Here is a 26,391-nt window from a genome sequence, read left to right on the forward strand (position 1 = left end):
TCCAATTGCACCGCTGCATCCGAGGGAATGGCCTTCAACCCCATGGCAACGTGTGCATATCGACTTTGCAGGTCCATTCATGGATTCCATGTTTTTGATAGCAGTAGACGCACATTCTAAATGGCCAGAAGTGATTAAGATGTCGACCACTACCTCTGAGAAGACGATCGCAGTTCTAAGAACCATATTTGCAAGGAATGGGTTGCCGGAACAAATATGTTCAGACAACGGACCACAGTTCGTGTTAGAAGAATTCCAGAAATTCATGAAAAAGAATGGGGTGAAACACTATACATCTGCCCCATATCATCCGGCTACAAATGGGTTGGCCGAGAGATTTGTACAAACGTTCAAAAAGGCGATAAAGGCCATGAGCGAAGACCATATTCCACTACAACACAAGGTGGACAATTTCCTGATGGCGTATCGAAACGCCACGCATGCAGTGACAAATCAAAGCCCTGCCATAATGTTCTATAACAGGAGGTTGCGGTCCCGGTTGGATTTGTTAAAACCCAATGTGCGAAGGGAAGTCGAAAACAAGCAATTCCAGCATGAAAATAACAAGGCCACTCGTAGTTTCAAAATAGGACAAACCGTGTTGGCCAGGGACGATAGGGATGATAAATGGCAATCCGGAACAATTCGTGCCCGACAAGGACCCTTGATGTACACGGTAGACGTTGGAGAGAACGTAATACGACGTCATGCTGACCAACTTGTGGAATCGAGAACAAGGGTCGACCCCATGTCTACGGCAGAGACACCAGTTGAAGAATTTATTGAGCCTGTAGCATCTACCTCAGACTCGAACGTACATGATGATGTTCAATCCATAGGAGATCAAATGGATGGGTCATCCCAGCAACGAGAACCAGAGACCCCTGAAAGGCGTTATCCGGCCCGGATCAGGAGGCCTCCTCAGAGACTGAATCTTTGAACAGTTTGTGTGAAAATTGTATATATGTTATCCATGTAATGTTTAATTTGGGGTGTACACTGTTAAGCTAAAAGGGGAGGAATTGTAGTGTATGTAACCTGTACCACCTTAAGAGGATACCTTAAGGTGATGGACTACTTTTTGATGGCTCCTGTACATTGTAGTACCGGTGGTGACCACACCGGTATATAAACCCTGCGGAGCAAAGTGTATCCCAGTTCAGCCCTGACCCTCAATCACTAAAGACCTGTTTAATTATTTCTGTAGTCTGTGTCCTGTTATTCAGCATAACTACATTTGAAAACAGAGACTCAACAATGCTAGTGGGAATTCAGGCTAGCAATATCTACATTTTGTAAGTTAGACCTAGAGGGAGGAAATTATTCAGGTGTTTGGTTGATATTTTAAAACATTAAGTGCCTGAGGAATTAAAGATAGCACCTGTACGTACTTACAATATTCGAAAAAGGAGTACGGCATGAACCTCATAATTATAGGCCAATTAGCTTACTATTTATATTGGGGAAAAGTGTGTGAAGGCAGTCTACTGAATGATATAAATAAACATTGAAAGGGCACAGGTATGATAGAAAATGCCAACACAAGGATGCAAAGTAACAGTTCTTGCCCATGTTTCTTATTGTAGGTGAACTTGCTTTGTAGCTCTATGCCATGTTTTCACCAAAGCTAAAAAGGACAGTTAAAAGTGTCACCATTTTGACTTGTGCACCAAAGCCTTCAAATTTCGGTTTTGGCTTTGGATTCAAGTTGGAGAGCGCAACACTGGGACAATTCGAGCTGTTCAATCTTTGTGCCTTTGTAGGATAAAAATAATGTTTATATTATTGATGGAAAAAGTAATCACCGGCTCAATTTTTACTTGCAACATGATTGTAGAAATTGAGAACTATATGTGCATTGCACAGTGGGAGGTTATGTAGGTTTAGCTGTGTGACCGAAACTGCCAACCAGTTGACCTGCCCCTTTAATATGCAGATCATACGTGATTGATTCATAAACATCACAGTAAAGCAGATTGCCTTGATTTATTGGGGCCTTCTGTGAGGTAGAATTAGACTATCTCATTAAGAAGTATCATGTTGATCGTAATATTATAAATTGAACTTGTAGTATTGCATCTTTAGAACATCTATGAGAATGAAATCCTGCCTCATTATCAAGTAAAGAGTAATTCTCACCACCAGTTCTCCTGCCATGTAAAAATAAAATGGTTAAATAGTTCTAATTATCTTTAACACAAAATGTGTTCCACTTATTTCTGTTGACTTTTTGGCTGCTTTATTTAAAGGTGTTGATGATATCATCAGGAGAGTTAGCTGGGAGAGGTTACTGAGCTGCAGAATGTGCAGCAGCTAAATGAAAATAGCTAAAGCTCCTTGACTTCATGACTCTGACAGCTGATGTTGATTTAGCTCCAGGTTCTGTACATTTTATTTCAACTTACTTCATAGTCTTTGTTGGGATTTTACAGGAAATATTTATAAAGTGGTCAGATGCACGCTCCCACCTGCAGTTTTTAATCTTGTGCAGCAACATCAGATGGAAGTGCCAAGTGGACACCAACTTACAGGAAGGGAGACAATGAAAGTCAGAGATTTTATTCAGATATATCGTGATCTCTCTCCCCAGGGAAGGGGGTGTAGCTTTTTGTAGAAAGGAATATTTTTTTTTAACCAAAATAACAGTTCATCTTTTGCGAACCAGAAAGGATCGCAGTACACATAGGGTTCATATTCCCTGGACATTTTTAACGAGAAAGCTGACTTGCAGGTGCAGCTGTTCTGAGTTAGTAGCTGACTGTGTGCCAAATAAGGACACCAAATGAATGTCTTGTTTACGCAAAGCAGGTGTCTCCTTGATCAGAGTATTACGAATCAAAACTAAAGATTGGCACAGATGATGAATATTCAAAATCTCTTCTCTATATTTGCTTGTTCTACTTGATTGTGTCAGTTTATTTCAAATACAGTTTTCAGACTCTTCCTTTCTAATTACTAAAAGGGCAAGGAAACAAGGAAAACTATATTTTGGACAATTGCAAACATATTCATTGACATTCTGCTTGGAATATACCTCATCTTTTTCTAAATTGCTGAGATGTAATGTTCTGACTTGAACTCAAGTCATTAATGCCTTTTATTAATTCTAGTTCATTGAATTTCGATCCTGAGTAGGTGAAACTAAGCCCTTAGTGTGTCTTTGGTTCTGGTACTGTTTACACAAGCGGTACACTGCAGCACAGTAACACATTTGTTTAATAATTAGTTATATAAAAAATCAAAACTGACCACAGGAAAGGGTGACTTTAGTTCAGTGGCGATTGAAGTGTAATCATAAGCTTCACAGATCAATATGATTAACATATCGATTCGGTCAGCTTTTAACTTATTTTGAATTTCAGATTTTTAAAACACTAGGATTTACTATCATGTGACTCATCTTTATTTCTGTAGAAATGCACATAGATTTAGTTTCTTTACAAATTATAAGCACCTTGCGATACTATGCTGGGATATCCTTGCAATTAGTCACTCCGTGCAGAAAGTGCATTTTATTTGGTTTGAAATAATACATGAAAATATTTTAATTAGAATGATTTTACATCTACAGATAAAGGCATTAACACAGCGTATGTTTTATTTTTTAACTGTTGCGACACCACGGCCACAGCCTACAGTGTAGAATGCCACCAAAGCAGAGAAGAGAAGGCAAGTTGAATCATGGAGTAGTGATTAGATGATGGCAAACTTTAACTGTCCTGAAATTTGATCTGGAATCTATTTGAATGATACATTTTCCAAGATGAGGAACCTTTGCAATTCTTTGCCAGCATATTCAGAGTTACAATGAAACCTTTTCATACAATCTGTTTAGCTCTCTTTTTTATGACATACTTCTCAAAGGTTCTGTAAAAACAGTGATTGAACTCGAGCTATAGAGTATTTGTAACAACTTCTTCTTATCGTGTCCACGGACAGTCTATACATAGCCCAGCCAGAACTGGACACATTTTTGCGCCTTGTTGTTGGATTCGGCAAGATCTGCAACAGTGCAGGGTTCCTCTAACGATGGGCATTGCAGGAGATGTTGCATAGTCTGTGCCTCAGTTCCACATTCACAAGTTGTCGGGCTGGTTGAATATCCCCATTTGCTTAGTGACACCTTTGAGCAACCTACACCGGTCCTAAGTCTGTTAAGGCACTTCCAGATTGCCCAGTTGCAATTAGCTCTTGGAAGGCTTTCATCAGGTAAAATTTCCATCGCTGGGGGTTGTCCAAGACTGGCGAGCCGGTCTTTCCACAAGGCGATGCGGGCTTCAGATGAGGTTGATTGTAATGGAACAACACTGTTCATGAAGCTCTTCCTTGACTTTAGGCGGCTGGGTGTAGGTGTATGACAATGCAGAGGGTGCCTCTCATCTGATGTTTGACGGAGTCGCTCTTTCTTGCTGGCTACCATTCTTCTTATATCAGGGGGAGCGATACACACCAGGATATATAGGCTGTTGGTGTTTGTTGGTTTTAAGCAACCTGTGATAAATCGGCAGCTTGCATTCAGAACGGCATCCATCTTCTTGGCATGAGTAGACCTTTCCCATGCAGGGCAGGCGTATTCGGCAGTGGAATAGCAAAGAGCAAGTGCACTGGTTCGCAATGTTTTCGGGCTTGCCCCCTATCTTGTGTTAGTGAGCTTATTCAGGATGTTGTTTCGTGCGCTCACTTTTGCCTTTGTCTTCTCGATGTGGTTCTTGAAGGTGAGGCATCGGTCAAGGGTGACGCCTAAGTAGATAGGGTGCTCACAATGCGTCAGTGTTGCTCCACACCAGGTTACTTTCAACTGGCGTTTGGCTTCATGGTTTCTGAGGTGGAATGCACAAACTTGTGTCTTTGATGGGTTTGTGCGAAGGTCGTTTTCTTCATAGTAGGATTTTAGTCCCTCCAAGGCCTCAAAAAGCGTTTTCTCCACGGTGTTAAAATCAGTGCTTTGGGCAGTGACACAAGTCATCAGCATATATAAAACGGCGTGTGACACCGTCTATAGGTTGGTCATTCGTGTAGATGTTGTACAGCAGCGGTGCAAGCACGCTTCCCTGAGGAAGACCATTCTTCTGAATACGCCACCTGCTGCGCTTCCCACCTAGTTCAACATAGAACCGGCGATTCTGAAGCATGCTTTCTAACAGCTGTTAAGTGAATTTGTAACTGAGAACACTTCGTTGGAAACCTCTTTTGCTGAAAATGGTTATTAGTTTTCACCTGATATAAGCGATTTGAGATTTAATTCTGTTGGCGCACTCAGATGTCTGTCAATTTTGAGTTTCATGGCAGTGAAATATTGGAAGAACTCTCAAGTCTTAATGTCCTGAGTGATGATGTCTCAGCATCTTCTGTTGTATGAATGGAAAGTCCACTTTCATTCAGCTGCTGATCGTGAGTATTCCCACTTAAAGAGAACAGGGCAGTATCCAGCTCAACATTACAGATATGAGACTAATGCCCACCTCCCATTGACCAAAATCACAGTGTAACAGTGTTTGTGGGCTGGGGAAGGATCTGCTTTACTGGAGACTGCTGGTGGCAGAGTGAAACCTATCTGCAGTAATTGTGACCATCTTCTAGAAAGGTGACGAGTCCGATTGCGGTAATTACAGAGGAGTTTCCCTGCTGTCTGCCACAGGGAAAGTCATCGCAAGAATCCTCCTCAATCGCCTTCTCCCAGTGGCCGAAGAGCCGCAATGCGGATTCCGCCCACTAAGGGGCACAATGGACATGATCTTCACCGCACATCAATTACAAGAGAAATGCAGGGAACAGCACCAACCGCTGTACATGGCCTTCTTTGATCTCACAAAGGCCTTCGACACTGTCAACCGTGAGGGATTATGGAGTGTCCTCCTCAAATTCGGCTGCCCTCAAAAGTTTGTCACCATCCTCCATCTGCTTCACGACGACATGCAAGCCGTGATCCTGACCAACGGTTCCACCACAGACCCAATTCACGTACGAACTGGGGTCAAGCAAGGCTGTGTCATCGCACCAACGCTCTTCTCGATCTTCCTTGCTGCAATGCTCCATCTCGCCCTCAGTAAGCTCCCCGCTGGAGTGGAGCTAATTTACAGAACAAATGGGAAACTGTTCAACCTCCGTCGCCTCCAGTCCAGATCCAAGGTCATCCCATCCTCTGTCGTCGAATTACAGTATGCAGACGACGCTTGCGTCTGCGCTCACTCGGAGGTCGAACTCCAAACCATCGTCGACACTTTTACCGAAGCGTACGAGAGCATGGGCCTTACACTAAACATCCATAAGACAAATGTCCTCTACCAACCTGCCCCCGCCACACAGTACTGCCCCCCCCCCCGATTATCAAAATCCACGACAAGACCTTGGACAACGTGGACCACTTTCCATACCTTGGGAGCCTACTGTCAACAAGGGCAGACGTCAACGACAAAGTCCAACACTGCCTTCAGTGTGCCAGTGCAGCCTTCGGTCGCCTGAGAAAGAGACTGTTTGAAGACCAGGACCTCAAACCCGGCACTAAGCTCATGGTCTACAAAGCAGCAGTGATACCTGCCCTGTTGTATGCCTCAGAGACATGGACCATGTACAGCAGGCACCTCAAAGCACTGGAGAGGTACCACCAATGCTGCCTCCGCAAGATCCTGCAAATCCATGGGCAGGATAGGCGCACCGACGTCAGTGTTCTTGCTCCGGCCAACATCCCCAGCATTGAAGCTTTGACTACGCTCGATCAGCTCCGATGGACGGGTCACATCGTCCGCATGCCCGATACGAGACTCCCAAAACAAGCGCTCTACTCGAGGCTCCGGCACGGCAAGAGAGCCCCAGGTGGGCAGAGGAAACGCTTCAAGGACACCCTCAAAGCCTCATTGAAAAAGTGTAACATCCCCACCGACACCTGGGAATCCCTGGCCCAAGACTGCACAAAGTGGAGGAGAAGCATCCAGGAAGCTGCCAAACACCTCGAGTCTCTTCGCCGGGAGCAAGCGGAAGCCAAGCGCAGGCAGCGCAAGGAGCGCATGTCAACCCAAGCACCCCACCCACCCGCCCCTTCAACCACCGTCTGCCCCACCTGTGATAGAGACTGTAGGTCCCGCATTGGACTAATCAGTCACCTGAGAACTGATTTTTAATGTGGAAGCAAGTCGTCCTCAGTTCCGAGGGACTGCCGAAGAAGAGGATGGTTATTGCTAAATTATATTTTTAGGGCATACATTTGGCACTGTACAAATAAAATCAGGTTTCTGCAGTATGACTCATACAGTTTTCAATATCTTTTCCTAATCTTTAAATTAAAATTATTTAAATGAACAAATACTGCAACACAACTGCTATTAAGTAGAATACACCACCCAAAGTCTCAACAGGGTAATTTTGAATTTTCAGCGCCCAACTACTGAAGAATCGGCTGTGATTTTGAGGCCCCAGCCTTATTTGCATTGAAGCGGCTAGCTCTACGGCGACAATTGGGTGACTCGATACAGCTTGCCGGAGTAATGCTGGGCAATATCATGTTTAAAAAACCCTCAGAGAACTCTGCATTCCTCCAATTCTGGCCTCTTGTGCATCCCCGATTTCCTTCACCCCTCCATTGGCGGCCATGACTTCAGCTGTCTTTTTTATTTGTTCACGGGATGTGGACATCGCTGGCATCTCTACATAAGAACATAAGAAATAGGAGCAGGAATAGGCCACTTGGCCCCTCGAGCCTGCTCCGCCATTCAATAAGATCATGGCTGATCTTGGGCTCAAAGCCACTTCCCAGCCCACTCCCCATAACCCTTCACTCCCTTATCTTGCAAAAATCTGTCTATCTCCACCTTAAATGTATTTAATGACCCAGCCTCCACAGCTCTCAGGGGCAGAGAATTCCACAGATTTACGACCCTCAGAGAAGAAATTCCTCCTCATCTCAGTTCTAAAAGGGCGACCCTTTATTCTGAAACTATGCCCCCGAGTTCCAGATTCCCCCACGAGGGGAAACATCCTCTCTGCATCTACCTTGTCGAGCCCCCTCAGTATCTTATATGTCTCAATAAGATCACCTCTCATTCTTCTAAATTCCTTTGAGTATAGGCCCAGCCTGCTCAACCTTTCCTCATAAGCCAACCCCCTCATCTCTGGAATTAACCTAGTGAATCGTTTCGGAACTGCTTCCAATGCAAGTATATCCTTCCTTAAATAAGGAGACCAAAACTGTACTCAAGGTGTGGTCTCACCAATACCCTGTACAGTTGTAGCAGGATTTCCCTGCTTTTATACTCCAACCCCCTTGAAGTAAAGGCCAACATTCCATTTGCCTTTTTGATTACTTGCTGTAACTGCATGCTAACTTTTTGTGTTTCATGCACAAGGACCCCCAGGTCCCTCTGACCTGTCGCATTTTGTAATCTCTCTCCATTTAAATAATAGTTTGCTTTTTTATTTTTCCTGCCAAAGTGGATAACCTTGCACTTTTCCACATTATACTCCATCTGCTAAATGTTTGCCCACTCACTTAGCCTGTCTATATCCCTTTGCAGATTCTTTGAGCCCTCTGCACAACTTGCTTTCCCACCCATCTTTGTATCATCCGCAACCTTGGCTACATTACACTAGGTCCCTTCATCCAAGTCATTAATGTAGATTGTAAATAGTTGAGGCCCCAGCACCAATCCCTGTGGCACCCCACTAGTTACCGTTTGCCAACCGGAAAATGACCCATTTATTCCGACTCTCAGCTTTCTGTTAGTTAGCCAATTCTCTATCCATGCTAATATATTACCCCCAATTCCGTGAGCTCTTATCTTATGCAGTAACCTTTTATGTGGCACCTTACCGAATGCCTTCTGGAAATCCAAATACACCACATCCACTGGCTTACCTTTGTCCACCCTGCTCGTTACATCCTCAAAGAACTCCAGCAAATTTGTTAAATATGATTTCCCTTTCATAGAAACATAGAAACATAGAAGATAGGAGCAGGAGTAGGCCATTCGGCCCTTCGAGCCTGCTCCGCCATTCAACGAGATCATGGCTGATCATCCAAACCCTAGCACCCGGTCCCTACACCGACAGCCATCCCACCCAAGCCCTATTCCCATAACCCCACGTATTTAATCCCCCCTAACACTAAGGGCCAATTTTTATCATGGCCAATCAACCTAACCCGCACATCTTTGGACTGTGGGAGGAAACCGGAGCACCCGGAGGAAACCCACGCAAACACGGGGAGAATGTGCAAACTCCACACAGACAGTCACCCGAGGCCGGATTTGAACCCGGGTCCCTGGCGCTGTGAGGCAACAGTGCTAACCACTATGCCACCGTGCTGCCCCTTTCATAAAACCTTGCTGACTCTGCTTGACTGCATTATGATTTTCCAAATGCCCTGCTACTGCTTCCTTAATGAAGGACTCCAGCATTTTCCCAATGACAGATGTTAGGCTAACTGGTCTATAATTTCCTGCTTTCTGTCTCCCTCCTTAAGTAGGGGTGTTACATTTGCGGTTTTCCAATCCACTGGGACCTCTCCAGAGTCCAGGGAATTTTGGTATATTATAACCAATGCATCCACTATTTCTGCAGCCACTTCTTTTAAGACCCTGGATGCAGGCCATCTGGTCCAGGGGACTTGTCGTCTTTTAGTCCCATAATTTTACGAAGTACTATTTCCTTAGTGATAGTGATTGTCTTTAGTTCCCCCCTCCTTGTGGCCCCTTGATTATCCATTATTGGGATGTTGTTAGTGTCTTCTACCATGAAGACAGATACAAAATATTTGTTCAGAGTCTTTGCCATTTCCCTGTTCCCCATTATTAAATCCCCAGTCTCATCCTCTAAGGGACCAATTTTACTTTAGCTACTCTCTTCCTTTTTATATACCTGTAGAAGCTCTTACTATCTGTTTTAATATTTCTTGCCAGTTTACTCTCATAAATCATCTCTTTATTATTTTTTTAGTCATCCTTTGCTTGTTTTTAAAAATTTCCCAAATCCTCTGGTCTCCCACCAATCTTGGCAACATTGTATGCCTTCGTTTTCAATTTGATACCATCCTTCCTTAGTTAGCCACAGATGGTGTTCCCTTCTCTTAAAATCTTTCTTTCTCACTGGAATATATTTTTGTTGAGAGTTATGAAATATCTCCTTAAATGTCCACCCTGCCTTACCCTTTAATTTATTTTTCCAGGCAACTTTAGCCAGTTCTGCCCTCGTGCCATTGTAATTGCCTTTGTTTAAGATCAGGACACTGGTTTGAGATACAACTTTATCACCCTCCAACTGAATTTGAAATTCAACCATGCTATGATCACTCTTTCCTACTTGCCCTTGAGAAGGTGGTGGTGAGCTACCTTCTTGAACCGCTGCAGCCCGTGAGGTGAAGGTACTCCCACAGTGCTGTTAGGGAGGGAGTTCCAAGATTTTGACCCAACGACGATGAAGGAACGGCAATATATTTCCAAGTCAGGATGGTGTGTGACTTGGATGTGGTGTCAATAGACACACTGTTGATTAACTGGAGGCCTCATTGATTGACAGCTAAGGTCTCGTGTCTTTCCCTTTACAAGAATTATATTGGTAGTAACTAGTTTCAATGAGCAGCGAGTGAATCTTGCAGCCAACAGTCTGCACTTTAAAAAGAAAGCGAATGCTAGCTTTTCAAATGGGAGGTAAGCAAGATTGTCACTACAGCAAAGAGACTTTGGGGGTGAATTTCCAAGGGTGTTTGCCCACTCGTCTGCCGTAACTTTGGGAAAAGAGCTGCAGAAACCCTAGAAACACAACATACAGGTTTCTGCATTTCGTTCACTGAAGTTACAGCAGAAAAGTGGGAGTACACCATTGAAATTCGTCCCCATGTTTAAATATATTGAGGAGTGTGCTATTAATTTAGCTACCTTGTGTAAATAAAGCCACTTGGTCCAAAGCCTCTGTCTCAGTTTGGTAACACATATTCAGTTCGCTTTCAGAAAGAGAGAATAATTCATGTAGTGCTGCCAGTACACAGAGTAAAGGTTCCCTTTTATGATCCTTGTGTCTTGTCTGCATATATATTGGGCAGAAAAAGATGCATTCTGGATTGTAGAGAATGCAAGGTCTGTTTGCAACAATGACTGGTGACACCAAATCCAAGAAACTATATAGTCAGCCTTGGTTCAGTGGTAGCACTCTCGTCACTGAGTCGGAAGGTTTTGGATTCAAGCCCTACTCCAGAGATTTGAGCACATAATCTAGGCTGACACTTCAGTGCAGTACTGATGGAGTGCTGTGCAGTTGGAGGTGCCATCTTTTGAATGAGATGTTAAACTGAGGCCTCGTCTGCCTTCTCGGGTGGTAAAGGATCCCATGGCACAATTCGAAGAAGAGCAGGAGGGTTCTCCAGGTGTCCAGGCCAATATTTATCCCTCAACCAACATCACTAAAACAGATTATCTGGGCATTATCACATTGCTGTTTGTGGGACCTTGCTATGTGCAAATGTGTGCATTATGTGCCATGTTTCCTTATATTACAACAGTGACTACATTTCAAAAGTACTTCATTGGCTGTAAAGCGTATTTGGGACGTCCTGAGGACGTGAAAGGTGCTATATAAATGTAAGTTCTTTCTTTAGCGCAATAACCCAAAAATGTGACTTATTACAAATTTACTATGTAATACATATGCTTACCAGCTAAATATGACTATAAAAAAATATTTTTAGTGTTTTTGGGGTAAACATTGACATCAAAATGTTCCATTCCGAGGGGTTAAAGGTTTCAGACAAAAATTGGAAATCTAATTATAATATATACTGACTATAAGTAAATAATATGATAATATACTTTCCAAAAAATGTTCTGGTAGACAACTGCAATTTTTATCTTAAAAAGCTTGCAATAATGTCATCAAAATTGTTAATCTTTTACACTGAATGTCAGCATATAGCAATGTCATTCAGATTGACAGTCACTGCAACACAAGAAAAACTCGTAAATTGAATAAAATAATCACAACATTAACAGTTGTCTATATAATTAATTATGGGGCAGTAATATAATTTCAGGGTTCAGATGATGATTATGTTCCTTCTCATGGTGTATGGCATTGTTCTAACATGTTGATTTGCATGGTGCCTTGTAATCACTCCCTGGTGTACTTTTTTCTCTCTGTATAACCAGCACACATTACAGTTGGACAGGCACTACCCATTTAGTATGACTGCTTACATCAACATAGATTGCAATTTGAAGCCATTGAGGAGAGCTCCAGGCATTTCCATATTGCAGTACTGGTGACCTACAACTACTTCAAGGTCTATTTCACATCCAAAATTCTAAAGCTGTCTTGACTGAAAATATTACAGCATTCTTTGCAGGTGACAGACACCCCTGTCCTAGCTTCTTAATATATTTTAAGTTCTTGATGCCAATTCTCATTTTTACTGGAAGCATTGCCAAGTTGGACATTAAAGGTGCAGACCAATGATGTTGCCTGTGATAAAATCCCTCTGTCCCAAGCATATCTGTGGATAGGCAGCCCTGCGATCCCGATTGATATTCATGTGCAACATATCAATGGGACTTCCTCATGGTATCAATGACCAGCGGCAGTTATCAATACAACTGCTTATTTGTTATTTTTGAATCCCAACAAAGTGATGGTTAATAGTTCATTTATGTCATGGGTGGAAATCACTGTAGTTCTGATTTAGTAGCATAGTATTTTGAAGCAGTCATTTTTAACAGAGTGATGTAGTACATGGATTTGTGCTAAACTCCTCCATGTGCAGTAAGGTGATTCATTGCTTCTATTTTTATTTTATCTTCGTGATTTTTGTATCCAGTGCTTCTGAAACAACCAGGGTTGTTATTGGCTGGAATATTCTGCAACTATAATAAGGGTCTGCAGAAAATCTTGAATTGTGATCTGAGAGCTTGAGTCTCTAAGTTAATCAATAGTTAATTATGTTAGTGAACAGATTCCCTTTACAGTAATTTTTCGTGGACATCTGTGCTCTTCAATGTGAGGGATGTTAGTGCTAGGGAACAAAATACATTTTAACTTTTGCACCCAAAGTAAAGATGAAACACTCGCACGTGGAGTACAGCAGAGGGTGCTTGTAGGGCAATGCTCCCTCTTCTCTAAAATGTGCCTTAACAGCAACCTCAGAAATCCTACTACAGGAAACTTTGTGCTATCCGGCACCCACGGGACCGAGCTGCTGCCGTTGCCTCAAAACTTCCGGATAGACCAGCATCAATGTTATCAGATAGGAGCTTTTCATCTCCGTATCTGACAACAAAGACTGTTGCTTAGCAACAGCTTGTCAACACTCGGCCCGTGGCTTGGAAGCGTCTCTGAAGCTGTTGCTAAGATACAGAGACACCTTCCAGAGCCTGCCGTATCTGACCACAAACACTGTTGCTCAGCAATAGCTTGTAAACACTCGGCCCAGTAGCTTGGAAGCATCTCTGAAGCTGTTGCTAAGCTACAAAGACGCTTTCCAGAGCCTGCCTGTGAAAAGAATGCTAGGAGAAGAAAAAAAACCTAACCAAAACGGCTGCTGATTTCTGCCGTTAGATCGAAGCTGCCGGACATTCAACCTCCGGATAGCACAAAGTTTCCTGTATACTATTGATTGAAGTACTGCATTGCCCCCATCAGCTCACTTTATGGCCTCTCTGTGAATTTGCCAATTTTTGGTGAACTTTGAACTATGAGCCTATGCTTACTAAGAACAATATTGAGACTGTTGAAACCTATTTCACACAGGATGCTTATATGAGGAGATTTTCATCCCATCAGTCCCAACTAGGTTCAAACCCAGATCCTAGAGATGAAAGGGACTTTTCACTTGCGCTACTTTGTCACCCATATCCCTAATTATTTAAAATTGCTATATTTTACAAGACATCACTGTGTCTCTTTCCAAATGTGCAGTAAATTATTTGTCACTTCGTATGCACCTCCAGACTTTTTTTTAATGATATGAGTATGAAAGAGAAGCTATTACATTGGTAACTTCTAAGGAAAGGATTCACATAACTCTTTACTGCAGACCCTGCCTGGTGGAGGCAGAACATTTTCCAAGGAATGATTCTGTATTGGCTTCACAGCACTGACTGTGTCAGGCACTGAGCCTTCTAGCACAGCTATTCTCCAAGACAGTCCACTCCATTTCATAACTGAGGCAAGGGCCTTTTTTTTCTCTTTCTGTGCTGTGATAAGTAGATGCCTTTTTAACCTACAAATGCTAGTTATGTGGATCTACCTTGTTCGGGCAGAATGTTTAAATGATCATGAATTGAGATTAAGCTGATGGGACTGATTGTAATTTTATCTCAGTTATACCGTGTTGTCTTGATTATCCCTTTCTAGGCAATAAAGCTATAAATTATAAGTCAAGGATGTTGATGGAAGGATATCATGTGGGTGTGTTTATGTATGCTATTTATTTCCATTTAATTAAATATTTATCCTGTAAAAATACCAGTAGTGTACACTGCGGGTACATGCAGAGGATATTGTTGGTGATTCATCCTTTGTGCACATGCAGACTAAGACTACCCTTTAGCACAGATGGTGTGGCAATGAATCATGCAGTACTGGACTGATCGATAGTGAGTTAGCTGATTTTATGATAACAGTAGGGATGTTACAGCTGAGTTCAGTGTTTTTGAGCTAGAGAGAGGAAAAGTCAATTAAGGTTTCTGTTCCTGATTGCTATTTGGGGACATCTGCCAATTGTGTATATGTAGTGAAGAGGGGATGATGCTTCACTATGATAGCTCCTGGAAGTTGTACCAGAGGAACACTTCCACCACATATAAGCATGCCTTCAGAATGGAGGCAAGATTGGAGAGAATTAGAGTATTAGGGACAATCTCAGAGATTCTTAAGCTTTCTTTGTAAACCTTGGCCTTTTTCTCTTTCTACAGATGTGCTGGTAGCTGGGAAGCCCTGCGACTGTGACATTGTGGTAGAGTGTCAGGCTGGTGACCCAACCTCCCTGGAAGTGAGGCTCACTAACCAGAGCAAGCGCACTGTTGGCCCTTTTGCCCTCACTGTCATTCCATACCAGGACTATCAAAATGGGGTCCACAACAACGATCTTGGGAATGCTGTTACTTCAATTGGGTCCAATACATTCTATATAGATGCAGTAAGTAGACCATTTAAAGATGAACAGGTCCATAATGCACTGTCTATTTTGTGTTCAGCTGCTGTGAAGGATATAGTTTATTCATGTCTCAGAAATGGTCAGTAAATTTTAACAAGTAATTCATATAGAAATGAGAGGATAAAGATTAACTTTGTTGCAGAAAATTGTCCACAAGAAGCAGACAAGGGTTGTATCTCTTACTTGACATTCAGAGGGGGTGAAATTCATCTTGGGCTGTCGTGCAAAATGGGTGATAGCGCATCGACAGCCTGTTTTACACTCTGCCCGATTTTTTTTTTCCAGTGAAGTCAATGGAAAAGAGACTCGGGCAGACGAGGCACTATGGCAGCATTTGCACTGCCGCCCAAGATGAATTTCACCCCCAGAATCTTTCAGATGAAGCTTGCAGATACTATTTGACTGAAATGATGGTTTCAAACACTTATTCCCTGCCCCAAATCATTACAGAATGTAACATAATGCCAAAGTAGATGCTGATCATGGCTGATCTTGGGCTCAAAGCCACTTCCCCGCCCGCTCCCCATAACCCTTCACTCCCTTATCTTGCAAAAATCTGTCTATCTCCACCTTAAATGTATTTAATGACCCAGCCTCCACAGCTCTCTGTGGCAGAGAATTCCAAAGATTTACGACCCTCTGAGAGAAGAAATTCCTCCTCATCTTCGTTCTAAAAGGGCGACCCTTTATTCTGAAACTATGCCCCCGAGTTCTAGATTCCCCCACGAGGGGAAACATCCTCTCTGCGTCTACCCTGTCAAGCCCCCTCAGTATCTTATATGTTTCAATAAGATCACCTCTCATTCTTCTAAATTCCAATGAGTATAGGCCCAACCTGTTCAACCTTTCTTCATAAGTCAAACCCCCTCCTCTCTGGAATTAACCTAGTGAATCGTCTCTGAACTGCCTCCAATGCAAGTATATCCTTCCTTAAATAAGGAGACCAAAACTGTATGCAGTACTCAAGGTGTGGTCTCACCGATACCCTGTACAGTTGTAGCAGGACTTCCCTGCTCTTATACTCCAACCCCCTTGAAGTAAAGGCCAACATTCCATTTGCCTTTTTGATTACTTGCTGTATCTGCATGCTAACTTTTAGGCCTAGAAATTCGGTGCGCTGCGCCACCAGTTAGCGCCCAAAGAGGGCACTTAATGGCTTTAGCGCCACTGGCCACGCCCCCCGTGAAATTTAGCAGGGCGCTAATGGCGGCGTTAGCCTGTAGCGCTGCGCCACCACCGATGATGTAATCGGTGTGCGCAGCCCCCCGCTACCGCACCGAACGCGATGTTGGGTCGCGCCCCCCGCTGTAATGCCTGTCGCAATCTGCGACCGGTTCAGGCGGGCCGACCTGCAGCGGTAGTGGCGCTAATTAAAGGGGATGTGCGGGGCGGCCATTTTTTTTGCTGGCCGCCTGCCAGCACCTCTTCGTGCCGCCATCCCCAGCCTCCTGAGCCCCCCCCCCGGGCAGTGCCGGCTGTGTCCCAAGAGCCCGGCACCTCTCCTCGGTGCCGGGCTCTTTTGCCGGCACTCGCGATCTCTGATCACGCTGGTGCAGGCCCCTCCCCTTTAAGAAGGGGAGGAAGGCCTGCAGTACCGCAGCGCGCCGTGCCACAGCACGCGCTGCAATATTCAGTTTCGGCACCCCAAGAGGGACGTGGGGCGCCTCGAGCAGCGCCCCGCTTCCATTTGGGGCGCTGAAACTGAATATCGTGCTGGCGCAATTGGCTGCTTCTGGGGCGGAAGTACCGGTGCCCAGGCGAGCCTTAGTGTTTCATGCACAAGGTCCCTCTGAACTGTAGTATTTTGTAATCTCTCTCCATTTAAATAATAATTTGCTTTTTTATTTTTCCTGCCAAGATGGATAACTTCGCATTATACTCCATCTGCCAAATGTTTGCCCACTTAGCCTGTCTATATCCCTTTGCAGATTCTTTGAGTCCTCTGCACAACTTGTTTTCCCACCCATCTTTGTATCATCCGCAAACTTGGCTACATTACACTCGGTCCCTTCATCCACATCATTAATGTAGATTGTAAATAGTTGAGGCCCCAGCACCGATCCCTGTGGCACCCCACTAGTTACCATTTGCCAACCGGAAAATGACCCATTTATCCCGACTCTCTGCTTTCTGTTAGTTAGCCAATTCTCTATCCATGCTAATATATTACCCCCAATTCCGTGAGCTCTTATCTTATGCAGTAACCTTTTATGTGGCACCTTATCGAATGCCTTCTGGAAATCCAAATACACCACATCCACTGGCTCACCTTTGTCCACCCTGCTCGTTACATCCTCAAAGAACGCCATGATTTCCCTTTCATAAAACCATGCTGACTCTGCTTGACTGCATTATGATTTTCCAAATGCCCTGCTACTGCTTCCTTAATGAAGGACTCCAGCATTTTCCCAACGACAGATGTTAGGCTAACTGGTCTATAATTTCCTGCTTTCTGTCTCCCTCCTTTCTTAAATAGGGGTGTTACATTTGTGGTTTTCCAATCCACTGGGGCCTCTCCAGAGTCCAGGGAATTTTGGTATATTGCAACCAATCCATCCATTATCTCTGCAGCCACTACCTTTCTTCCTCCCTCCTTGAACAGGGGTGTAATATTTGCCATCCTCCAATCCTTTGGCACAATTCCCATTTTTAAAGATTTTTGGGGGAATTATGGTTAGTTCTTCTATTATCTCTTCCCCAACCTCTCGAGTATTGTGGGATGCTTACATGCTTACATTCTGGATCTGGTAGCTTTTCTAATTTCAGTTCCATTAACATTTTTAATACATAGAAACATAGAAGATAGGAGCAGGAGTAGGCCATTCGGCCCTTCGAGCCTGCTCCGCCATTCAATGAGATCATGGCTGATCATCCAAATTCAGTACCCTGTCCCTGCCTTCTCCCCATATCCCTTGATCCCTTTAGCCTTAAGAAATATATCCAACTCTTTTTTGAATATATTTAATGAACTGGCCTCCACCGCCCTCTGTGGCAGAGAATTCCACAGGTTCACCACTCTCTGGGTGAAGAAATTCCTCCTCATTTCAGTCCTAAATGGCTTACCCCTTATCCTTAGACTATGACCCCTGGTTCTGGACTCCCCGGCCATCATAAACATCCTTCCTGCATCTAGTCTGTCCAGGCCTGACAGAATTTTATAAGTTTCGATGAGATCCCCTCTCAATCTTCTAAACTCCAGTGAGTATAAGCCCAATCGACACAATCTCTCCTCATACGTCATTCCTGCCATCCCAGGTATCAGCCTGGTGAATCTTCGCTGCACTCCTTCCATGGCAAGAACGTCCTTCCTCAGGTAAGGTGACCAAAACTGCACACAGTACTCAAGGTGCAATACAGTTGCCTTTTGCATACTTATCTGCAGTCGTGGCTCTTCCATATCCTCCTTAGCTACTCCTACAGTCCTACTCTTTCTCTGTAAAAACTGATTTGAAATACTAAGCATCTCCACCATTACCTTACTCTGAACAGCAAACTGGTCAATTCATTTCAAAGTGGACCCTCCCCTTCTTGGACTATGCTTTTACGTATGTGTTAATTCCCTTTATTTTGGCCACCAGTCTTCTTTCATACTCCCATTTATCCCTCCTAATGATTCTTTCTGCTTCCTTTTTATCCATTTTACAATTTCCCCAGTTTTCTTCTGTATTATACCCTGACATTTATGATATGCCTGTTTTTTTAAATCTAATTTTTACTCTAATATCTCTAATTATCCATTAAAACCTTATCTTTACTTGTCAGAATATATTTTTTATTATCCTTCTCATATTTAATTTTCTCCCACTGCTGGCTTGCTGTTTGATGTGCCATTTTTTGAACCAATTATTCTGTGTTAGGTCTCCTCTCATCCAACTGAAGTGAGCTAATTCCAGCCCAGCATATTAATGTTGGATTCCTCTTTTTCAGAAATCTTTTTTAAATCACAATGAGATAAATAATTTTGAAATGCATAATTATGTCACTCGTTTGTGATGTAATTGCCATAAAATCGATGCAGGACTGCTTATTCTTCTCCCTTTTAAAACAAATACTTTTTCCTTATATAGTGGCCCATATTTTCCGATCCCTACGGGTGTACCCATAGGGGCCTCGCAAGTGCTGGTTTCAGGCATGCGAAGCGCATGCACTGAAAACTGGCATTTCCGATCTGTCAAGATTCCTCTTGACAGATTGCACGCCTACCCTGAAGAAGGGCCTCTGCGGGTGGAGAGTTCCGCTTTCTGCAGAACCTCTGCCCACTGAAATCCCTTAAAAATCTTACGCCTGGTAAAAACAGGCGTAAGGCCTGCTTTTACCAGCATAAGAGTTTAAAAAAGTAAAAAAAATGTTTTCACTAATTTATAATTTTAACTAATTTTAAAAACATGATTTAAAAAAAATTATTTAATGTTTTGATGTGTTTTTGGAGTGATCTCCATTCATACTTTTGACAGGTCTAAGCTGTCAAAAGTATGAAGGGAGATTCCTTTCTTTCATTGGTTCCCTATGGCCCACGTGATCCCAGGGATGCTTGCGAAACGTATGCGCCCCTGGGATACGTGGGCCCTGCGCATTTCGTAGAGCAGAGGCCCAGGAGTGGAAATAGCCGGACCTCTGGAGCCCTCAGATAAGGACGTAGATTTTTTCCAGATCGGAGGCCTCCGCACGCAGGAAGTCTCTGATCGGAAAATACGGGCCAGTGTGATTTCACCTTAACAGGTAGATTTTTTTTACCATAATAGATTAACAGAAGGTTGTTACCACTAGTTTACTAAATACTGAAATTTTTTTTTAAAAGTGTACTTACATAGTGACAGTTAATGGCCCTGCACCAACTGCTTTATCTTGCTGTGTTAATAGTATTTTGATAGCTGGACATGGTTTTCAACTTGTACATTGGCCCATCATTTTCCATCAAAATAACGGGGAAGCTAATGGCATTCGCTGTTATTTATCCGTAAATGCTACAGCAACTTCAGGCGAGGGCAGATGTGGAGTTAAACGCAGAAATCCAAAAGTTGCTGTTGCTCCGCCATTAGCTTCGTGAAAACGGCATTGCACTGTCTGGCTCACCATTGAAATGCATTGAATGGCGTGAAGTTGCGATATTTGTGGTAGATACGAACTAAACTCGCCACAGAAAGTTAAATCTTGTCCATTTCTGTTCAAATACCTTTTTAACATCGTGATACGAGTCAATTACTGCCAGTCAACCTCTCTGGCACTGGAAATTAACTATTACAAGTGCGAAGTCTCATTCCTTCAATTTTTATTTGTTCTTGGAGATATTTAAAATTATTTTAAAAAAATACTTTTCTTTTCTGTTTCTTTTTTTTCTCTCTCTTAATTGAGCCACTCTCCCTCTTTTTATTTCTCTTTCTGTATCTGATTTGACATTGAATTTACCCATTCTAATTTATGCTTCCTTCTCCGTTCTTGTGCTGTTAATTTCACAGTCCTTCAATCAGCTCGCACTTTCAGCAACTTGCCATGCAAACATTTAAAAAACCTAAACTTGCAAGGGCAAGTCTAACTAACAACAGATGCCATTAGATGCCTTGCCACAACAAATTATGGCCCATTATGTTATTCCTATTAATTGTCTTTTCACATTCCACATCATTTTCTAATTCCTGGATTTATTGTTCATTCACATTCATTTGAATGGACTTCACATTACATAAACATTGGGGCCTGGTATTTCTGCTTGATTGCGCTGGTTTCTTCAGCGTAACCGGCGCAAGAGATCACGGAATTTTAAGCACAAGTTGCATTCAGCACAACTTGAGTTGCTGCGATCTTTTGCACTAGTTTTAAAAACATCACGTTAGAACAGGCCTCGCCCACAAGACTGGCCTACCCCCAAAGGTGAATTAATTACCATTGGGAGTTTTCGCTAATTGTGCTAGTTTGCAGGCCTTTGAGGAGGCTCCAAAAATTCAGCTGGAACTTTTGGGTGCAAGGACACTAATAGGTACATTTTAAAAGGTTTTGAAAGATTTTTTTTTTTTTAATTTATTAAGGAACTGACTACTGTCCCCAATCTAACTAGAAAATAGTTCTGTATATTTTGAAAGATTTTTTTTTTTTTTAATTTATTAAGGAACTGACTACTGTCCCCAATCTAACTAGAAAATAGTTCTGTATATTTTGAAAAAGTCATTTTCAGTCACTTAAAATCATGTTACTCACAGGTGGGGGATTGACACTGCGATTTAAAATGCTTTATTTTTGTGATAAACCCATTTTCAGCTGTAAGAACATAAGAAATAGGAGCAGTGGTAGACTATTCGGCCCTTCGAGCCTGCTCCACCATTCAATAAGATCATGGCTGATCTACCTCAACTCCACCTTCCCGCACTATCCCCATATCCCTTGATTCCCTTAATATTCAAAAACCTATCGATCTCTGTCTTGAATATACTTAACGACTGAGTATCCACCGCACTCTGGGGTAGAGAATTCTAAAGATTCACAACCCTTTGAGTGAAGAAATTTCTCCTTATCTCAGTCCTAAATGGCCAGCCCCTAGTTCTAGACTCCCTAACCAGGGGAAACACCCTCCCAGTCTCCACCCTGCCAAGCCCTTTAAGAATTTTATATGTTTCAATGAGATCACCTCTCATTCTTCTAAATTCTAGGGTATATAGGCCTTGTCTCCTGAATCTCTCCTCATAGGACAATCCCCCCATCCCAGAAATCGGTCTGGCGAACCTTCATTGCACTCCCTCTTAAGGCAAGTATATCCTTCCTTAGGCAAGGGGACCAAAACTGTACACAGTACTCAAGGTGTGATCTCACCAGGGCCCTATATAATTACAGTAAGACTTCTTTACTCCAATCCTCTTGTAATAAAGGCTAACATACCATTTGCTTTCCTAATTGTTTGCTGTACCTGCATGTTAACTTTCACTGATTCGTGTACAAGGACAACCAGATCCCTCTGAATACTAACATTTCCCTATCTCTCACCATTTAAAAAATATTCTGCTTTTCTATTTTTCCTACCAAAGTGGATAACGTCACATTTCTCCACATTATATTCCATCTGCCATGTTCTTGCCCACTCACTTAATCTGTCTATATCCCTTTGCAGCCTCTTTGCATTCTCCTCACAACTTACTTTCCCACCAAGCTTTGTATCATCAGTAAACTTGGATACATTGCACTACACTTGGTCCCCTAAGACATTGATATAGATTATAAATAGCTGAGACCCAAACGCTGATCCTTGTGGTACCCTGCCAATCCAAAAATGATCTGTTTATTCCTACGCTCAGTTTTCTGTCCATTAACCAATCCTCAATCCATGCTACAGGAAACTTTGTTATATCCGGCACCGATGGGACCGAGCTGTTGCCGATCTATCAAAACTGCCGGACATACCAGCGTTAATGTTGAAGCATACGGAGGTTTTCATCTCCGTATCTGACAGCAAACACTGTTGCTTAGCAACAGCTTCAAACAGTCGGCCCGTACCTTGGAAGCGTCTCTATAGCTTAGCAACAGCTTCAGAGAGACTTTCCAGAGCCTGACTGTTGGGGAAAAAAAAAGCCGCGAGAAGGAAAAAAAAGCCACGAGAAGAAAAAAAACCTAACAAAACGGCTCCTGATTTCTGCCGGTAGATCGAGGTTTCCAGACATACAACCTCCGGATAAACCAAAGTCTCCTGTAATATATTACCCCAATCCCATGAGCCCTAATTTTGTTTAATAACCTCTTGTGTGGCACCTTATCGAATGCTTTCTGAAAATCCAAATATACGACATGCACTGGTTCTCCCTTATCTACCCTACTACAGTAGTTACTATCTCAAAAAACGCTAACAGATTTATCAAACATGATTTTCCTTTCATAACTCTGTGTTGAGTCTGCCCAATCATATTATGATTTTCTAAGTGCCCTGTTGCCACGACCCTAATAATAGATTCTCGCATTTTCCCTATTACTGATGTCAGGCTAACTGGCCGAGAGTTCCCTGTTTTCTCTCGCTCTCCTTTCTTGAATAGCGAGTTTACATTTGCTACCTTCCAATCTTCGGGGACTGTTCTAGAATCTAGGGTAATAATCAAACTTTACCAAGTTACCACTCTTAAATATATTAAGAAATATTTTTTTTAAATTACATTTTAAAACGCTGCCCAATTGTGCTGGTTCATGGCAGATTTTACATTTGGCGATATGCAAATGAGTTTGAGAGGAAACTCGGGGGGTGGGGGAGGGGCGGGGGTGGAAGTACTTTTCAAAATGGGTGCAATTTGTGCCAGAATCACCGACTGCGTCCAAAGTGGAAACTCTGCCCCGCAATCTGTGCCTCACAACAATCGTCACCGTACCTTCAGTTGCACTGGGACCATTCACAGAGGGATGTAGTACAGCATTAAATCCATTCTTTTAAAAACATTTCATGTGCACTGAAAACATAATAGAAAAACTAGTGAAATATGATTTATAACCTGTGCATATTTACAGTATATCTTCCTTCGGCCTTTTAACCTAAGTAGTAAAAATGCTTTAAATTAAACAGAAAATGCTGGAAACACTCAGCAGGTCAGGCAGCATCTACGGAGAGAGAAACAGAGTTAATGTTTCAGGTAGATGACCTTTCATCAAAACTGGAAGTAGAAAAGCTTTATCTCCATATTTTAAAGGGGCATTGTCATTGTAATAAGGAGGTTTCAGGCAGACTCAATTCCTGGAACAACCAGTGGAAAACAATACCAAAACCTCTTATGCAGATGCTTTTTTTTACCTGAGAAAGTTTGACCACTGCAGTGCAAACGTTTAGAGAAAAATAATTCCCGAAGAAGTCAGAAATACAGTATAATGATGCAATGGCACTAACGAATGATACTGCATTTATACAGTGTACACATGTTAACAAACATGGTAGTCTCTTGCAGGTAACAACAGTACCCTGTAAACTCGAATGAAAATCAATATCTCCAGATATTCTTAAGTAAAACAAATCACCAAAATAATGAAAAGGGAAAAGAAACACACAGCAAAATGAGATTACAGAGTCCAGCACCCACAGCACAATGAATGCCCCAGCAAGCAATCAAATGTCATCAGGGCAGGGAAGAGAAAAAATGGTAAATAAATGAATAGAATATTAGAATAAAATAAAATAAAGAAAAAGTGTCGGTGCTGGGTTCCGTTCCTAGGAGCAATAAAAATATTGCACTACTCTGTGCAATCCATAATTATATCAATACTCTGAGAAAATCATCTGAATCTATCTAGGTATAAATGTACAACAGTGTTTAAGTTCTGCTGAACTGAACTCATTAGAAATTATAGATTATATATTCCAATACCCTATTGTTGCATTTTAATTAGAATATTGTGATATGGGAAATAGACCTTTGATAACCATGGATAAAAATTATGCTCTTGGGCTGTTATCTTGGCAGATAACATTACAATGATTAGATGTAGTCTTTTACATAGCCTGATGTACAAAACCATTTAAACGCAACATAAGAAATAGGAGCAGGAGTAGGCCAATCGGCCCCTCGAGCCTGCTCCGCCATTCAATAAGATCATGGCTGATCTGATCCTAACCGCCAATCTACTATCACTGAACCATCTCCTGAATCTAACAGAATTAGACACACGAAATAGGAGCAGGATCAGGCTACATGGCCCCTGGGCCCGCTCCGCTACCCACAGGGCCATGACCGATCCGAACCTAGACTCATGTCCAAATTCCTGCCCGTTCCCCGTAACCCTTTATTTCCTTTACTTCTAGGAAACTGTCTATTTCTGTTTTAAATTTATGTAATGATGTAGCTTCTACAGCTTTTTGGGGCAGCATATTCCATGGACCTACCACCCTCTGAGTGAAGTAGTTCCTCCTCATCTCAGTTTTGAAAGAGCAGCCCCTTATTCTAAGACTATGCCCCCTAGTTCTAGTTTCACCCATCATCGGGAACATCCTCCCCGCATCCACCCGATCCAACCCCTTCACAATCTTATATGATTCAATAAGATCGCCTCTCATTCTTCTGAACTCCAATGAGTAGAGTCCCAATCTACTCAACCTCTCCTCATATGTCCATCCCCTCATCCCCGGGATTAACCGAGTGAACCTTCTTTGTACTGACTCGAGAGCAAGTATGTCTTTTCTTAAGTATGGACACCAAAACTGTATGCAGTATTCCAGGTGCGGTCTCACCAATACCTTGTACAACTGAAGCAATACCTCCCTATTTTTATATTCTATCCCCCTAGCAATGAAAGCCAACATTCCATTGGCCTTCTTAATCACTTGCTGCACCTGCATACTAACCTTTTGAGTTTCGTGCACCAGGACCCCCAGATCCCTTTGTACTTCAGTACTTTCCAGTTTCTTGCCATTAAGATAATAACTTGCTCTACGATTTTTCCTGCCAAAGTGCATAACCTCACACTTTGCAGTATTGTATTCCATCTGCCAAATCTCTGCCCACTTACTTAGCCTGTCTATGTCCCTTTGCAAGTTTTTTATGTCCTCCTCACTCACTACTTTCCCTCCCATCTTAGTATCATCTGCAAACTTTAATATGTTACACTCGCTCCCCTCCTCCAAATCGTTAATATAGATTGTAAAGAGTTGGGGACCCAGCACTGACCCCTGTGGAACACCACTAGTTACTGATTGCCAGTCCGAGAATGAACCATTTATCCCAACTCTCTGCTTTCTGTTAGATAGCCAATCCTCTATCCATGCCAGAATATTACCCCCAATCCCGTGATTTTTTATCTTAAGCAATAATCTTTTGTGTGGCACCTTGTCAAATGCCTTTTGGAAGTCTAAATACACTACGTCCACTGGTTCCCCTTTATCCACCCTATATGTTACTTCCTCAAAGAACTCCAGCAAATTTGTAGCATGTGACTTGATAATTTACAAGAGCACAGGCTACATGAAAAAGCCATTTAGCCCAACTTAGCTCATCCACCTAGGAAATTCTACAGTTGGCCCATCATTGCATCCGCCTGTCTCTTAAATGCTTTCACGATCTTTGCCTCTCCTTCCCGATTTAGAATTCCAGTTGTTCATCGGCTTTGGTTTGAATTTGTCTTTCACTAGTTTGTACTTGTGTCCTTCTGAACGTAAGTACAAGGTTTATCTTTAAGTAGTGCTCCAGAATTATCTTTTTTACACCATTCACTATCTAAGTACCTTCTTATATCCTTCCTTTCAAGGCTGACAGCCTAATTTTCTCAAGATTTACCTCAATAGTCTTCTGGCATTCAACATCAGGCTTGTGGCT

General features: G+C 42.5%; 1 protein-coding gene across 1 annotated transcript in view; it reads left to right on the forward strand.

Annotated features, from left to right (window-relative positions):
- The window catches only part of trappc9 (trafficking protein particle complex subunit 9), a 1,276,086-nt gene that overhangs the window by 1,240,744 nt on the left and 8,951 nt on the right, over positions 1 to 26,391 (forward strand). The window contains exon 22 of the mRNA XM_085993951.1: positions 14,889 to 15,112. Coding sequence (XP_085850077.1) covers positions 14,889 to 15,112 — 224 coding nt within the window. The remainder of the gene's footprint in view (positions 1 to 14,888; positions 15,113 to 26,391) is intronic.

This window comes from Somniosus microcephalus, chromosome 7, assembly GCF_052327205.1.
Source record: "Somniosus microcephalus isolate GS21.2 chromosome 7, FLI_Smic_1.0, whole genome shotgun sequence".
NCBI classification, from domain to species: domain Eukaryota; kingdom Metazoa; phylum Chordata; class Chondrichthyes; order Squaliformes; family Somniosidae; genus Somniosus; species Somniosus microcephalus.